The sequence below is a fragment of the Pterocles gutturalis genome, unplaced genomic scaffold, assembly GCF_000699245.1.
Source record: "Pterocles gutturalis isolate BGI_N339 unplaced genomic scaffold, ASM69924v1 scaffold52599, whole genome shotgun sequence".
NCBI classification, from domain to species: domain Eukaryota; kingdom Metazoa; phylum Chordata; class Aves; order Pterocliformes; family Pteroclidae; genus Pterocles; species Pterocles gutturalis.
This window is the reverse complement of record NW_010132708.1, coordinates 1-17,019: the sequence shown is the minus strand read 5'-3', so window position 1 is coordinate 17,019 and position 17,019 is coordinate 1. Positions and strand designations below refer to the sequence as shown.

The 17,019-nt window shown below is 38.1% G+C and overlaps 1 protein-coding gene across 1 annotated transcript; it reads left to right on the top strand.

The window, feature by feature from the left end:
• Window positions 1-1,654: 1,654 nt before the first annotated feature.
• HNRNPLL (heterogeneous nuclear ribonucleoprotein L-like) lies at window positions 1,655-16,818 on the top strand (the record flags this gene model as incomplete). The annotated part of the gene is made up of 9 exons (XM_010080952.1): window positions 1,655-1,784; window positions 3,073-3,310; window positions 7,090-7,175; window positions 9,811-9,907; window positions 9,998-10,070; window positions 14,009-14,080; window positions 15,725-15,942; window positions 16,099-16,220; window positions 16,617-16,818. Coding segments are annotated over exons 2-9 (1,101 nt in total), but the record flags the coding sequence as incomplete, so codon positions are not given.
• Window positions 16,819-17,019: the final 201 nt, after the last annotated feature.

Genomic DNA, 17,019 nt, shown 5'->3' with positions numbered 1-17,019 from the left:
AAGAACATATAAGCTGAAAATAAAAACCTCCGTGTAGTTCTGTTCCTTCTGCAATTGCCTAAGTATTTGCAGTTCAAAATACTAACCTTTTATGGCTGCTTTGATCACTGCTACCACTGTAGACCTCAGCTGATTAATTCAGGATATATGGTATGTTATGCAAATATCACCTGTGTGTGTTTTCCCACAATTGTCACAGGTCTCATTCAAAGACATGTGTTGCCACTTAAGATATTTTCATATTGCAATTGCATAAAAAGTAAGCTAAGCGTAAAAAATTACACAGTAATGTGTTCTGATGTCTGACGAAGTCTGGAGTGCTGGCTTTTGGTTCAAACAGCATGGTCAAATCCTTAATTTAAAGAAAAAATACATAATTGTTTTCAGAGAGCTCTGTATGGAACACAGGAATTAAACACGCAGAAACCATTCTGTAGTTATCTGGAATGTGTTTTTTCCTTGAATCTGTAGTTCAGATAGGCAAGAGAGAAATACCTGGATCAGTAGTAACTGTTGGTTGTAGGGGTTATTTAATTACTGGAGCTGAACGCTCCTGTGTGCTACAAATGAGAATCTCCCTCTGGTTCCAGAAGATGCTCTCCTGCTTCTCACAAAAAAGTGAAAATTCAGCAAGGCTTGATCCGTTAGATCAAACGTGTTGATGTACTTGCTAAATTGGAATATATGAAGTGAATGTGGTATTTGAACACATCAGTTTCATACATGTATGAAGTTTGGGCGCTGGTAATGACAGTATATTTTAGTGTGCCCTTTTATTACCTCTAATCTTGCTTTATCTCTCGTTATTGGTTTACATAATTTTGTTCTTTTTTACCTCCATGTCTTAGAATATGTAAGGTACATTTCAGCCCTACTTCAGGCTTTGCATGGAAACATGAGCTGATTCCAACCCAAATTCTTCAGTCACACAGAACCGAGACTGCCTGAAGTCATAGCAATAGCTCTGGAAAAGGTTCAGAGTGGGAATTCTGTGCGCTAACGTACAATGGCTGAATCTGTGAATGGGAGTCAGCCTTGGGATGAAAACAGAGAGCATGCCCATATGTACAGAAATCGCAACTTTTTTAAAAACATGGGTGAAGAGTGTTCAGAATTAGAAAGGAGGTTGGGTTTATTTCAAGTATAGTGCAGAGCTAGCATTTTCTTGCACTGTGAGGCACAGCTCTGCATACATTAGGAAAATAATAATTTTTCATTCAGTTTAATGGTGGCCCTCATTTGCTCTTGCTTGTTGTCCCCCAGCCTGTCTCAAAGAAATATTGGCATAAATAAATAGGAAGAAAGTTGTAAATATTTTAGCTATTGTGCATGTCCAAATATTTTTCTTATGCTTTTAATGAATAGGGTGGAAGACCACCTGCAATTCAACCAATTGTTAAATAGGCTTGATTTTATATGAGAAAAATCTTGCCTGAGCAAACACATTAGTTAAATCTGCGAAGCATTTTATTTTAAGTAGACTTCAGCAACTGGTCTTGGCAATTTGTTTGGAAAGAAAAGTTAAATTATTTAAAATATGCTTGAATTCTACATTTAGATGGCTGCTTCTGGAGCCAGTGTAGTATCTGCCAAATATTTAATTTTGGTTAATGATAGCAGTATTCCTTGTTCTGTGTTGAGTTTTAAATGTCATTTTGTTGCTAGGATGCCGGGGGAAGTCATCACAAAGTCTCTGTTTCTCCGGTCGTCCATGTCCGAGGGCTGTGTGAATCAGTTGTGGAAGCAGATCTTGTGGAAGCTCTTGAAAAGTTTGGAACCATATGGTATGTCAAATAGTATAAAGTCATGCCTGCAGACAAGTTAGGAGCATTTATTTAACAGTCTCTTGGACCTCTTGAAATACATGATGATAGCCATAATTTTATGGCTGTGTATACGGCAATGTATTTATTAACTAATGCTACTAGTTAATAGTAAAGCGTAAAGATGTTCTAGCTGTGTGCAGATTCCGTGTTTCTGTATGTGGCAAGTCTGGTCAAGCGGAGTTATGCTGACTGCATGCCCTAGTGTCTGCCATCAGGCTTAAGTAGCACAGCTTGTCCCGGCCTTAATACGAGCTAGGGGTAAACTGAGTCGCCGAACAGCATCAACGTGGTTGTCTTGATATAAGTGAACATACCAAAAAAAAAAAGAACGGGCCACAGAGCAGATGCTTTTCCCTATGGTTTCATATGGGAGGAGTGCTTGTGGTGTGGTAGGACTTTCAGAATGAGGTGGGTATTCAGAGAAAGCCCCATCGAAGGTCATACAGTCTAAAGATTCCTCATCTGTGAACAAAATACTAGAGGTGAATGGGTAGGGCCAGCTTGTTCTGAGTTTTAAATGCTTCTTTTTGGAAACATGCGTTTGATTTCAAGTAAATGCATGTATTGAAGTCAAATAAGGTTTGGTAAATAGCGCAGTAGTATTTTTCATGGCTTTAATATTCAGATAATTGAATTATACTTGTACAAGTATCTTAAAATGAAGCAAGCACAAGCTTGTTCAGGAATACAAATAGGTGTGTTTTAGCTTGAGAGTTTTAGTTTTCAAAAACTTCATCAGCTGACAAAGCTTCTTGAGTTTGGCTGTGTCTCAATTTGGTTAATTAGAATACGTCTTTATTTCCTCTAAGGTAGTTTTGTGTCAAAATAGTTTTTTAAATTTCTTAGCAACAGCAAAGATGGTTAGCGTATCAACTTTGAATGTGTTTTATAATTTAGATTTACTTTGATCCTTTACCTCAAAAATGGCTTTAGCAATTTTTTTAATAGTAATTCAAGTAAGTTAGTAAATTGTTAACTGTCTGTTACATTGATTGAATGTTTTTATGCATTAAACTTTTTCAGGAAAACAACTGCTTGTTACTGATTTATCTTATCGCCACATTTCTTTGTTTTGTGCAAATGTGTTGACCAGGTTTGGGAAGTGTGAGCAGGGAGACCTACCTTCCTTTTATGTCCTTGTTAGGAATTGTGTAGAAAAAAACATATCACATGTGACAGTTACGGGACTTTGGGGTTGTTTTGAGTAAGCATAGAGGAAAACTTACTGTCATGTTTCTCTCACCAGCTATGTCATGATGATGCCATTTAAGCGCCAGGCTCTGGTGGAGTTTGAGAATGTCGAGAGTGCGAAGAAATGTGTAACGTTTGCAGCAGATGAGCCTGTATACATTGCTGGACAGCAAGCCTTTTTCAACTACTCAACAAGTAAAAGGATTACTCGGCCAGGGAACAGTGATGACCCATCTGGTGGAAATAAAGTTCTCCTGTTGTCAATTCAGAATCCTCTCTACCCAATTACTGTGGTATGTTTCTTTTTTTCTTCTTTTATTTTTTTTTTCTTTTTAAAACAAAACAATAAAAGGCAGGGAGCAGCAATCTCTGTTATTTCCGTTGTATACTATTTGTTAAAATTGTACACTGTTCATTTGGGTCAGGAATTAAATTCACCTACCAAAGCGCTACACCATCTTCACATAATAATTTCCAGAACATACATGGTCTGGAAAAAAGGGTTTTTGAGATGATGCAGTCTCGTTGTACAGATATTTTGCAATACATGTGAAGACTTCAGTGGTCAGGATTTTGAAATGTTTAAGTTGCTCCATGCTTCTGAAATATTTTCAAATGTGTTACCACAACATCAGGAATGTCATTTAGCTTTTAGGCTCTGAGTGGTGTATGTTTAAATAGCAAGTAACTTTTCCAGTAGGAGGGGTTATTTTATTGCAGTCCTTCATTCTTAAGTATTTCCTTTGTGGAAAGCTGAAACCTTCATCTGTTGATGATCAACTCCAGTTTGATGGAATCTTCCTCGCTTTCATTTGGGCTGATACATTTTACTTTTCAGTATTTCTAGTCATACAGTTGCATCTTAACTTATTGCCATCTATTTATGGCACATGTGCATTTTTTTTTCATGATACAGATATTTTTTGCTAGTATTTAAGAACGTATGTTTTCTCATGCATTGAGTGCTTACATTTTTCATAGAGATTTTGTAGTACATGTTGAATTGCACAGAAATATTTCAGGAAAAATGTAAAAAGTCTGCTTTTATCAGAGCTGTAATACTGTGTTACAAGTGTAAGTTACTTGTTCTTAGGGAAATACAGAGGGTAGTGTGGCTCAGTCAAGGTGTTTGGGTTGTGTGGAACCATGTGACTTAATCCGAGTATTAAATTTTGTTTAATGTGCTGTATATTATGTTAGCAAATTGATTGATACTTAGTATTGCTGAAATGACTTCAAGCAGTCCGTTCCATATCATGCTTTTTGCTTCACTATGTTGTGAGTATTGTTAGGTTTTCACCTGTTGATTCATTAGTGGATGATGAATTTTCTTTCTCCTGTCAGTTTTCTTTATAGAAAAGCATGGCAAGGTAGGAGTTGCTTTTTCATCAGTGTTTAAAAATTTACCCCTGCTTTGAGCTGTGTGAACAAATCCACTAAGTTCAAGTATTGGTTACATGTGACTATAATACAAATTTGTTTTTCACGCATTTTAAATCAGGCTTGCATCAGCAGCTGAGTTGAAGGAGATGTTTGGGGAAGCTGGGAGCAGAAGCATTGTTCTTCCAGGAGAGTTTCCTGGAAATTCTGGGGATGCAGCCTCTAGCCCAGCAGCTCCTTTCTGAAAACAAACCTGAAATTACTTGCAACCATCAGCGCTCTTTGAAGATAGTGTAAAGTCATAGCAACGAGGAAGAAGAGTTGCACCCATAACAGCGAGGAATGTGATGAGAAAAATAAAAATTTTGCACTTGGACAGTGTGTGAAAGAAACAGTTCAGAATGCCTCAGGCAAAATCTGTATCATTAAAAAACAAAAAAACACAAACAAACAAACCCCAAAACCACAAAGCCCAACACCACCTCTTCCTCTTCAACACTTTTCTCCCTAGAAATTTGAACTACAGTTAGATGAAATAGATGAGAAATTGCAACCAGTTTTAAGTGGCAAGTCTGAGTAACTGCAACAAACTTTACCGTCGTACTTAGTTTCCTTATTCGTGGGCAGGATTTTTGTCAGGAGCAGACAGATTTCTGTGTTCAAACAGCCCTTCTCCAAGTCACCCCTGCTGCTGCAGTTGTTCCTGGCTGTTCATCTCTAAGTCTGCTTTGCCTCTTTCTTCTCCCTTACCTTCTAAACCTCTCTGTGTGCACAAGGAAGGTGTGACATGCTTTGGCAATTGAAATGTTTTCAATTTAACTATCAACTTTTTCTGAGATTAAGTTGCTGCGCCTCCTTTTTTTTATGATATTCTAGTATGTGTATAATGCTGGTGTTCATTTTTTATTTACAATCTTCCACATACTGTATCTTGTGAATCACTTGATTGATTTGGTAAATCTAAAGTAGCTGAATTAAAAAAAAAAAAAAATCAAGCTCCATGTTTGAATGCTGGCTAGTGACACCGATGGCATTTTGACTAGAGCTTACATTTTGAAAGACAGATTTTTTTTTTTTTTTAATTAAGTGGCTGTGAAGAAATCTTTTGAGAGACAAATTGTGAAAAAGTCGTAGGTGTGAAAATTAATGTCATCTGGAGCTGGAAAGTTTTCAGGACTTTTTTCTCCTTAACATGAGGAGATGGAAGGCAGCTGTTTGTGCTATTGAGTGTGCATAGAAAATATACCTATAAATGATCTCATAAATCTTACTTTTTAGGGGTTCCGACCGCTTGAGTCCTTTCTAAAAATGCCTAGCTTCTGAAAAGCTTAAGGTTGACAATCTCTTCTGCTTGCTTCATTTAGTGAACACTCCCTGGAGTGTCTGGAGTAAGGCCCCTGAGCATGGACAATATTTTTGGTTTGTTGTGGGTTTTTTGTTTTTTTGTTTTGTTTTGTTTTTTAGCAGTAATGTGCCCAAATATTAAAGCTTACAGTACTTGATATAAGCCAGGAGTTACACCACTGCAGCTGTAGCCATCAGTAAGACATCCTCTTTTTCTAGTTTCTTGTTGGGGGGCTGGGGTGGGGTAGGTGGGGGGTATGTTTGTTTCGTTTTTAAGAAATCCAGCATGCCCTCCACCCCTTTGCCTGCCAATTGCTTCGCTATTCTGCAGAACATAATAATAAATGCTGTATATCTGCTTCCTTTCCCCCTTCTCCCTTTTGTCCCCCAAATAAACCTGAGGATGTACACTAAGATCTTGGAATGAGCATTTTGGAAGTATTTGCTGTAGATATAAAGAAAGGAAGGTAAAAATAGGTTGCGGAAGAGTGTTTCGCCAAGATGTAAGTGCATTTGCCTGCTAGGTTTAGCTGTGAAACTGGCTGTTGAGTAAAGCTTATGTGCTTTCAGCTGTTTGAACATGATCTAACAGGTGAATTGCTTCAAGAAATCACAGTTCCTGGGTGTTTAGGTTCTCAAGCCTCAGTCTTGGGAATTCTGAGTATGGGTGTGTAATCACTCGAAAATAAACTTATTTTTCTTGGCCAGATTCATGCTGGGGACTAGATTCTGGTACCATGATGTCTATGTGTAATTGGCTCTTGTTTGAGATACTCCTAGCACCACATCATAAGCCTGGCTTGATGTGCAGTAAGGCGAGCTTTTCTCTGTACTGGTTCTCCTGCAGCACTGAAGATGGTCTTGAATTTTATTGGTTTCTTGTAATATAGATAAATGCTGGTGAAAACAGAGCATTAACAGCGAGTTTGCATGAATCCAGTGCTTTCTGTCAGAAGTTTTCTCTGCCTTAAGTGGAGAAGTACAGCAACCACTTGCAGTGTCTTTGGTTCAGGTGAATACGATTGAAATTCCACTTTTGATGAGCTCCCTAAGCGTACACCGTGGACTACCCCTGGGTACTCTTCTGAAAATTAACATGAACAGTTAAACTCTCAGCTGCTGGAGTCTTAGGAAATGAAATGTGCTATAGCTACAGTGTCACTTTGTCTTTCTTGGCTTTGGTATGCTGTCGTGAATGTATAAATTGTATAGGGAAGTTACACATGAAAAGTTAACAAGCCTTTTCTTTGCTTTTTGGCATTTAAATGCCAGTGAAAGAAAATGTTCTGTGGGCCTAAAGTGTTTGAAATTTCACATCTGACAAAAATATTTTTTTCTTCTTCCTTAGGATGTCTTGTATACTGTGTGCAACCCTGTTGGAAAAGTTCAGCGCATTGTGATATTCAAGAGAAATGGAATACAAGCTATGGTTGAATATCCTTTTTGGGTGTGGGGGTTTTTTTCTGTAGGTTCTTGACTGCAGATGAGATTTAACATGAGAATGTCAGAAAAATACTGTGTAATTCTGAGACCAAATTATTTTTTAATTTCTATCTGAGACATGGTAGTTTCTAATTTCTATATGTTTATAAGACAAAATAGCACTTACACATTTCATCTCTATAGGAAAATGACATGGTCAACAATGGTTTTGGTTTACAGGTGGCCCTAAGGCTAATTGCAGACAGGAAATATGTCAGATATGACAGTGCATTATACACAAAAGTTTCGTGGCTTCTGCCTGTGCTGATACTCAAGAAATGGGTATGGGATTGCAGAGGTACAGTTTGACTTCTTCAGATTCTTCTGAAATCGTTCTAATATAAACTGCTGGTCTTAACTGTTCTGACTTTAATAAAGCACAAGACCAACTTAGGCCACCTTGACCTGTTTGTCATCTGTTGAGGAAACTCCCCACTCTGTTATCCTACTGTTTACTGTATTTGTAGCATTAAGTTTTACATGGGATGAATGTTCAGAGTTGTTAATTTGTTACTGCAGTTTGCAAAGTCCAAAGTCTGATATGATTATGCCTTAGTTTATGAGACACTGATAGCCCTCTTCCTAGGGACTGGTTACCCTCCATTTCTGAGCTGTTACCTGAATAAAATGGTACCAAAAGCTCAGAAATTCTCTTGTGATTTCAGAAGCTACTGGTGTGGCAGGCTTCATTAGTGGGTCACTTCTGTAACGTGTGACTTAACTGGTGGTTTGCCAGGCAGAAGGAATTACCCTGACTTCAGTAAATGCAAACTAATTGCTGTTTCTCTATGTAGAACACTTAAACTGTGTGTCCTAACAGAGAGTAGTTTGACTTACTATGACAGTGTGTTGAGTTTGTGGTAAGCAGTATTGTCTGGATCAGGTGACTCGTACAGCTGGAGATTATTCTGCATCTTGTGAAAGATTAGGGAAGTTGTGGGGAGGATCCTGCACATACTCTGAAACTACCATACTTCTGTCCTTCAAATTAAATTCTGCAACATGCCTTTTATTAAAAACAAAAACAACCAGCAACTGAAATCTAGAGAAGAGGAGGCTGAGAGGAGACCTCATCACTCTCTACAACTGCCTGAAAGGAGGGTGCAGTGAGGTGGGTGCTGGGCTCTGCTCTGAAGTGACAAATGATGGGACAAGAGGAAATGGCTTCAAGTTACACCAGGGGAGGTTTAGGCTGGATATTAGAAAAAATTCTTCACTGAAAGAGTGATGAGGCATTGGAACAGGCTGCCCAGGGCAGTGGTGGAGTCACCATCCCTGGAGGGGGTCAAGAAACGTGTAGATGTGGTGCTGAGAGACACAGGTTAGTGGGTTGGGTGGGGTTGGGTTGACGGTTGGACTTGATGATGCTTGAGGTCTTTTGCAACCTTAACGATTCGATGATTCTATGAAAGAAAACTCACAAATGTGAACAAAGTAATGCAGCGGCATAGGTAAACAATTTGGGGGGCAGACATAAAAGTGAACTTCGAGACAGCCCTTGTCTGAAAAGTTCAAAAATTTACTCAAATTTCAATGCTAAATTGCAGTACCCATTACTTTTGCAGATGTGCTCCCACAGTTCTAAACAGCATCAAACGATTTATTAGAGTTCTGGGAAGCCTAACTTTTCTTATTCTTAAATTCCACAGTGAACCTCCATCACCTTGGAAGAAGCTGGGCTGCAGGAATGTGCTAAAACACAAGGGAGATGCTATTAATAAAGGCTATTTCCAAAATGTCAACTAAATTTTATCAAACGATGGTGCAAAATGGTCTGCTGCAAGGTTCAGGCTTTCTGACACTGTGTGTTACTGAGTATGTATGAGATAATGGATTGCCATGTGCCAAGTCTCAGCTCCATTTTTCTCCTAGTCATAAAACTAATCTTGGGAGTTTTTAGAGGATATGAAATAACCTACATATTGGAGCATGGTACATGCCTTGAGCAGTGGATTTAAAGCAATCTGCTTGTTGTATTTTTTGGTGCAAAATGATTATTTGTTATTCAGAGTATCTCAGTTCAGTGGTTTTATTTGGCTAAGAAGCTTAAAAGGGTGTACTCTTTCTTAGTTCTTTTAGCTGTAAAGTAACTACTGAGTTCGTGTTCTCCCTACCCACAAGTCTGTAGCTAATGCTAGCTGTGAGAAGGGGTGCATTGTCTTAAGTCACAGCTTTTCGCCCCTGAGCTCTGATCCCTTCCCAAGTGATGTACCTTGAACTTTCCTTTGAAACATTCCCTTCAAATATTCTCTAGGCTTGCTAGTAACTTTCTGTGTCCTCCGATGCACCAGAATATCCCCTTCCAAATGGCGTAAGCTCAGAGCATAAGCAAAGCTTGCATCTATGTAATCCACACTGAAGAATTTACTAATTTATGAATGGTGTCATCGTGTGCTGCTTACATCTCCAAACCAGAAGCTTAACATAAGTTGAACCCATATTGGTAATTTTATATTCAAGTCTGTCTAGAGTTCTTCTAAGGTATACAATAGTGAAATGTCTGCCGGCTACAAAAAGAAAGCTGGATCAGAAGAAAGGGGCGTAAATGAGACACCTAGGGAAAAAAAATCCTTAACGTGATGTGTATGTTTGAATCAGTGTTTTGTGCCCAGAAGGCGAAGGCTGCACTCAATGGAGCAGATATCTATGCAGGATGCTGCACACTAAAAATTGAATATGCAAGGGTAATGATTGGACCTTCTCTTTTAATTTTACTAGAAAAAGCCATATATAATCAAGACTTAACCTTTTTCACTTTTACTTTATTTGAACAGCCAACTCGACTTAATGTCATTAGAAATGACAATGATAGTTGGGACTACACTAAACCGTATCTGGGCCGACGAGGTAGGTTTTCCTATGTTATTGCTGTAGATGTTTGACTGTACTAATGGCAATCCTTTATAACGTGGTCAGGCTGTATGGCAATAGTCATTTCAAAGCAAGGCAGTGCTGCTGAAGGCTGTGTTCACAAGCCAGGAAATTAATCCTGAGCCTTAGTGCCCCCTACTGCCGTGTGCTTGAGCCACTTAGTGCAACAAGGAGCCCACACCTGCAAGCACTTCGCAGTTCTCAAGGACTTGCATTTCTCCAAGCAGCTCTCTCTCTTTGGAGGAGAGGAAACCTGGTACAGACTATTCCTTACAAACTACAAACTTGCACACTGCTTCTCCTTCGAAAAGGACTCTTTTCCCCTATGTTGGACGAGGCATTAAGAAGGATAGAGGACTTCAGCAGGCTGACTCTACACTTCATCATGCACCACATCGGCATCAGCAAAAAAACCAAACAAACAAAAAAGCCCTCTGAAAAAAACTCAGACTTGCAATTCACCTTGTCTGCATACTGCATGCACCACAACCACAAGTTTTTAAAGGAGGACACTTTCAGTACTTCAGATTTGTATGGGATGAATAACATGATAGACTGTACCCATTCTGTTCAAGTTTGTTTGTATGCTGGTCTTACTTCCCTTAAAATTACAACTGAAAAGTTGAAAACCTCCAAAACCTTCTTAAGAACCTCTCTTGTTGATACCATTGGCGTTGTAATCTTTTTATTACTTGCTGTATGTGAGAGTTGCGTTCAGTCTGAACAGTGTAAATATTGTCTAAGAATAGGGAGATTTAATCCTTATCTGTAGATAGTTGGAACTGAGCAGCGCAATACCAGACAGGTCCCCTCAGTTATATTTAAGTATTAAAATAGGGAGTTTCATAGTTGGTACAGGCATACTGTCTCTTGAGTACTCAGCTGGTGGAAGCTATGACCATATGTAAAGACAAACTGCTGTGTAGCCTAACTCCTGTAAAGTGTTTATTTAAAAAAAAAAAAAACAAAACCAAAACAAACTGTAACTATTGAGTGCAGTGTTCAGTAACTTCTGTACAATAATGTGTGCAATGTAAAGTTAGAAAAGTGAAGACAATGTGTCTAAGATAAGAGTATTTATCAAAGGCTATATGAGAACCAGGGATTTGGCTGTCTCAAGTGGTACACAATTTCCAAGTAATTCTGCAGAGACACTGGGCTTGTAAAACTGTTGTACAACTGAAAACTTAGGGCTTGAATTTTCAAAACGAAGTTCTTGTAAAAAGTTAACAAGGGTGCTACAGTATTGGTTGCAGCTTGTAGATTATGACTATTTGTATCAGGATTCAATTTTTTTTTCTCAAATTCCTGAGTTAAAAAAAGGGATTTTGTAAAAACTCAAGGGCAAGAAAAAGATCTGAAGGTTTGAATTTGAAAAATCTAAAGGATTAATTTGACCCTCTTGTGATGTTTGGAGGCTGACTTGTACCATTGTGCATCTAATTACATTATGTAATTGGTCTGCAAATGGATATGGCTGTTTGAACTAAATGTTCCCCAAGCTAGAGAAAACAGTGGAAAATGGAAAACTTAGGATAGGTATGACTTGCTCTTTCTCAAGAACTCTCTCAGTTTACTCTTTTGTTTTCCTTTTGTTACTTTGACAGCCTACATCACTACTACACATCAGAGGAGAAGAATTAGATTTGTATTTTTTATATATATATATCTCTATGTATCATGCTATATTGTATATAGCGTGGTTTTTCATTTACTGTGGCCCACGTCCCTTTACCTAGAAAATAGGAATATAAATTCTTGAAGAAACACTGAAATGTACTTGAGATAAAAGGCATTTAGAGCAATTTTGCCCATAAAATAATCCAGGACTTTTTTTTTTTTTTTTTCTTTTTTGAGGGAGAGTTTTCATATTTGTGCTTCAACTTACTTTTGCAGCAGCATTGTTTGTCTTTTGAACTTAATGTGACCTGTACTGGAGGGATCTGACTGCAGCAAACAAGATCTTAGCCCAAACGAATTTCATTCTGAGGACAGGATAATACATCCTTTCAGAATTTCACACACACCCCCTCAAATCTTAGGAAGGAAATGCATTTTTCCGATGATTTTTTTTTTTTTTTAAAGGAACTGGTTTTAGTTCTTTATGGTAACAAATTACAGACTTCCTCATAGCATTTCTCCACTTAAGTAAACTTCCTAACACAAGTGCCTGCTGCCGTGAACCCCTGTTGTATTAGACTGAACTGAAAAAATCCCGCATGACTTTTATTCTTGTTGCTTTTAGCCAGAAAGTTAGAACTGTAGTTTGGATAATTTCTTTTGGTGGCAATATCAGCATATGCAGTGACTCAAGGACCTGATTTAAAAACAAAACCAAAACCCAACAAACCCCAAACTTCAACTAGATTAGAAAGAGCCTTTCCTTTCAGAATTACTTTTAACACGGATCAGTTCTCATGTTTCAATGCCTGTTTGCACGAGTACTGGCATAGTTGAGGGTCTTTGTTCAAGGAAGGAAGGAACAAGTATGGGGCAAGGAGAGAGCAGTGGACTGCACTATCACAGGGAGGAGATATTTGGCAAACTCTGTTCTCCCAGAATTCTTCATTTGAAGAATGTAGTCCTTTACTATATTACTGTGTGCAGTTTCAAAGGATTTAGTTCCACAGAGTGGAATGATAAACTTGATTTTTCTCAAAGGCGATACCTGCATACAGGTTAGATGCTCAAAAATACCTGATATGACTGCCCATTTGCTTTCCAGAGCCCAGGACTAGAGCTGTCACCCTGAAAAGGGAATGGAAAACCAAAACCTGACAAAAGTAATCTTTCTTTTATATATTTGAAGGCATTCAACACTGTTCTCTCTTCAAGCTTGATTGCCAAAATAAATATCTGACTTGGAAGTTGTCCTCAAAATCCTGAGCAGAAAGGGCATGTGTTTTCATCTCCCACTGTTGTGTTGTCTAATGCGAATAGTTCCTGTTTTTCAGGGAAAATAACCTCCAGCTGCACTGGCCTGGAGTTGCCATTTTCAGCAGTCATACTTAAATTTCATGGCAAGTGGTGTAAACTGATAAATGTCTTGCCCCATCTTTTCAATGTGTCTTTTTTAATTGTGAGAAATCAATTGTTGCTTACCACAAAAAAAACCCCTGAAAATTAAGATTTTTCTTTGTCGTGCAGCATGGATCTGATCAGAAAATACAGCTTTGGCTGTGATGCATCCAGTAAAGTAGACCCCTTGCTTAACTTTATATCCTAGAGAACTGGGTTTTCTTAAAGGATTGACCGTTGATTAAATGCATTATTCAGTGATGGTTTTCCTCAGTTGAACTGTTGTGTGCTGCTGATAATGCAATAATGTACAATCCTTTCAGCACGCCCATAAATCGATAGGTGTTCTGCAAATATATATGTACACATATGTAATGCTCTCTGTTTACTGATTATGAAACCATGTAATACAGGTTGTTGTTGGCTTATGCTGAAACTTCTTGAAAGAAGCCCACTTTGAAAATGTGTTGCTGTTGAAGCTAATATTATGATTCAGGTACTGTCTTTCAAAAGTACTGCATTTCAAATTTGTTTTAAGAGACACATAGGTAAATCCTGCTGTATGGTGTTATCTATACTAATGTGTGGTGTCTGTTTACGAAAACTGTTGGGTATTTCCATAAACTTTAAATGTCTGCATCTCCTTATTGGCCACTGCCCCAAATCAACTTAAGTACAATTTGTTATACAGATGGCAGTCTTTTAATTTTGGTCTCCCAGGGCTACAGCTTGTGGTTTTTAGACGCATAATGAATGAGAAATTGTTTATAAAATTAACAAGGGCTCAAATTATTTTTTTTTTTGCTTCTTAACTAGAAGCTTTTGTGTCTTAACTGGAAAAATAAAGTGCATAGTTGTGCATACTAAGCTGTTTTCTTTCCTTTCCCACATGTTAGACAGAGGGAAGGGCCGCCAGAGGCAAGCCATTTTGGGAGAGCACCCGTCATCATTTAGACATGATGGTTATGGTAAGTAACATAGTATGACAGGTGCTTATGATTTCTTTACATGTTATGTGGAATTCTAAATATTCAGGCAATGCTTAACTGGACCCCTGCAGCACGAGTAGTGCACTATTGTGCTGTACGTCCGATGTCCACATTCCGAAAACGCTAGTGATTCACTGAAATGGACATTTATTGCCGTACCTCTTCCGGAGAGCAGCCGGCTCTACCAATCTATTCCTTGGAAGAACGTTTCCTTTCTGTTGCCATCACCCTAAGCAATGGATGGAAAAGGACATCTGTGCTGGGAAGGCAGTTTTCTTCTAGCAAATGGCAACATAGCTTGATGGATGGTTTGTTGCAATACAGAGCTCTTTGATGTTCTGACGTGCGAATCTGTGAATTGTGGGCTTTGCGTTTCTTCTCATTTAGCTAATTCTGAAAAGGGAGAGCTATGTGGCTGTGTAAGAATGGTATTTTGGAATTAGTGCTATAAAGTGCTGCAATTGGTAGCAGTGCTATCTGGAAAAGAAGATCTGCTGTCACTTTCATGTGTTGGACCAAGACCTCAGGGTTGAGAAACTAATGTCCTTGGTTAGATGTGACTTTTTTCGTTATTTACTCTTAACTGTCAGATGCAGTGTAATTTATCTTACCTCTTTCTTTGCAAATGTATTTATGATATTTTACAATGTAGGTTGTCCTTCTACATACTCTTTCCAAAGGTTCTTCAAATCTCAAGAGTTTCCAAGTTCCACCACTGATGATCTTTTTCTAATTTTTCTGATATACCCTTCTACCTTAAATAATGTGGCTGTCTCCTCCTTTACTACTGTCTCCCTCTCATTACTACTTTTTGCGGGGGGAAAAAAAAGACAAAAGGTCCTTTATATGTGTGAATTTCACATTATTTTTGTCTCAGAAGAACAGGAATCCTCTCCTTGGTATGTCATACTGATGTTTTCTATAAACAGAAATATTGCATACTAATATCTCTGTATTAAAAAAAAAAATTTTTTTTCCACTGGTCACTTTACCTGTAGTAGAAAATACGACAGCTTCATTTTGCATTAATGCAGAGGTTTAACTATTCCTGTTTCTTCCAAAAGAGCTGTTTGTAGAAAGGCATTCTTCTAACTTAATGTCTTGTCTGTGGAAAAGAGCTGTGTCATCTCCTCTCCTGATCTCTGGCTAAAAGTTCACTCCTCTTGGTTTGTTTTCCCTATTTTGTAATGTTCTTGGTGTCATGTAGCTCTATAAGTAGACATGGCAATATTGCTGAAAGTTTATTTTAAATATTTCTTCTGATAGGTTTATGTTCAAATATTTGTATGGTGCAGGGAAGTTACTGTTTTAATAATTACTGAAATATTTTTTTTCACTTGTGTATAAAAACAATACTGTGAAACAGCTCTTTCCTTCTTTGGTAATGTAAGAAGAGACCTGGAACATGAAATGAAAGGGAATAGAAGAGGGTTTTTTTGTTTGATTTTGGATTTTTTTGTTTGTTTGGTTGGGCTTTTTTAATTGGAAAAAGAATTAATGAAAACTGCTGTAACATTGTTGCCCTCTCTCCTTTAAATAGTATTACATAGTGGGCTTTAATGCATGATTAAGCAGTGAAACTTGTTTCAAACAGTATGAAAACATGGTCTTTCATCTCCTTAGGGTCACATGGTCCTTTGTTGCCCTTGCCGAGCCGGTACCGGATGGGGTCTCGGGACACTCCAGAACTTGTTGCTTATCCGTTGCCCCAGGCATCCTCCTCTTACATGCATGGTGGAAATCCTTCTGGGTCAGTTGTCATGGTTAGTGGGTTGCATCAGCTAAAGATGAACTGTTCAAGGGTCTTCAACCTGTTCTGCTTGTATGGAAACATTGAGAAGGTAAGGCAGAATTCATTAGAAACTTGAAAAGTACTGTAGTCCTTTTAATCATTTTGGAAAAAGCCTGCCTGAGGTGGGCTAAAAATATTTCATAATAACTTAAAAAATTCTTGGGCAGTTTGTTGCAATGTCCTTTTTTCCCCTCATCTATCTTAGGTGAAATTTATGAAGACTATTCCAGGCACGGCGCTGGTTGAAATGGGTGATGAGTATGCTGTGGAAAGAGCTGTCACGCATCTCAACAATGTCAAGTTGTTTGGAAAGAGACTTAATGTCTGGTAAATACGTTTTATCAGATTAGTAGTCTACCAGTGAGCAGATGGAAAGAGGTTGCAAACGAGCAATATCCCATTATTCTGTTAACATTGTTGGAGTTAACGATTTCCAATTTGCAACTATTATATATTGCAATTTTATTTATATATGGGCATTACATGGATTGGCTTTTAATAAACTGTATTCCCTAATGTGTCTTACCCATCCTTTCTACTTTTTTTTTTTTTTTAAGGAATGTGTCAAATACAACCCACCTTGTTCTTCTTCTGTTCCAAATTGTTGTAAAGGAATGTCAGCTCTGTTCTGGTTTGATCAATAATCTGTGTGCAAAGTAGGGAAGTCTTAATTATTTAAGAAACTTTTCACCATATGTGTATATATCTGTTCTTAAATCCCAGTGTTTCCAAGCAGCATTCAGTAGTTCCAAGCCAGATATTTGAACTGGAGGATGGCACGAGTAGTTACAAGGATTTTGCAATGAGTAAGAATAATCGCTTCACCAGTGCTGGCCAGGCATCTAAGAACATCATCCAACCACCGTCTTGTGTGCTGCATTATTATAATGTTCCGCTGTGTGTAACTGAAGAAACATTTGTAAAGGTAGGCAGTTGAAATGACTGTGACATTGGGGCTCTAGCCTAGCTTTACACTGTGCTACATTTTACAAGAAATTACTGGGATAGTTACAGCATAGCAACTGGAAGAGAACTGGTTTTTAAAATAGGTTTGTAGCCTCTCTATATAAAAGCTGCTGAATTTTCACAATTGTGGTTTTATTCTGTCCTTTTAAAATATATATAT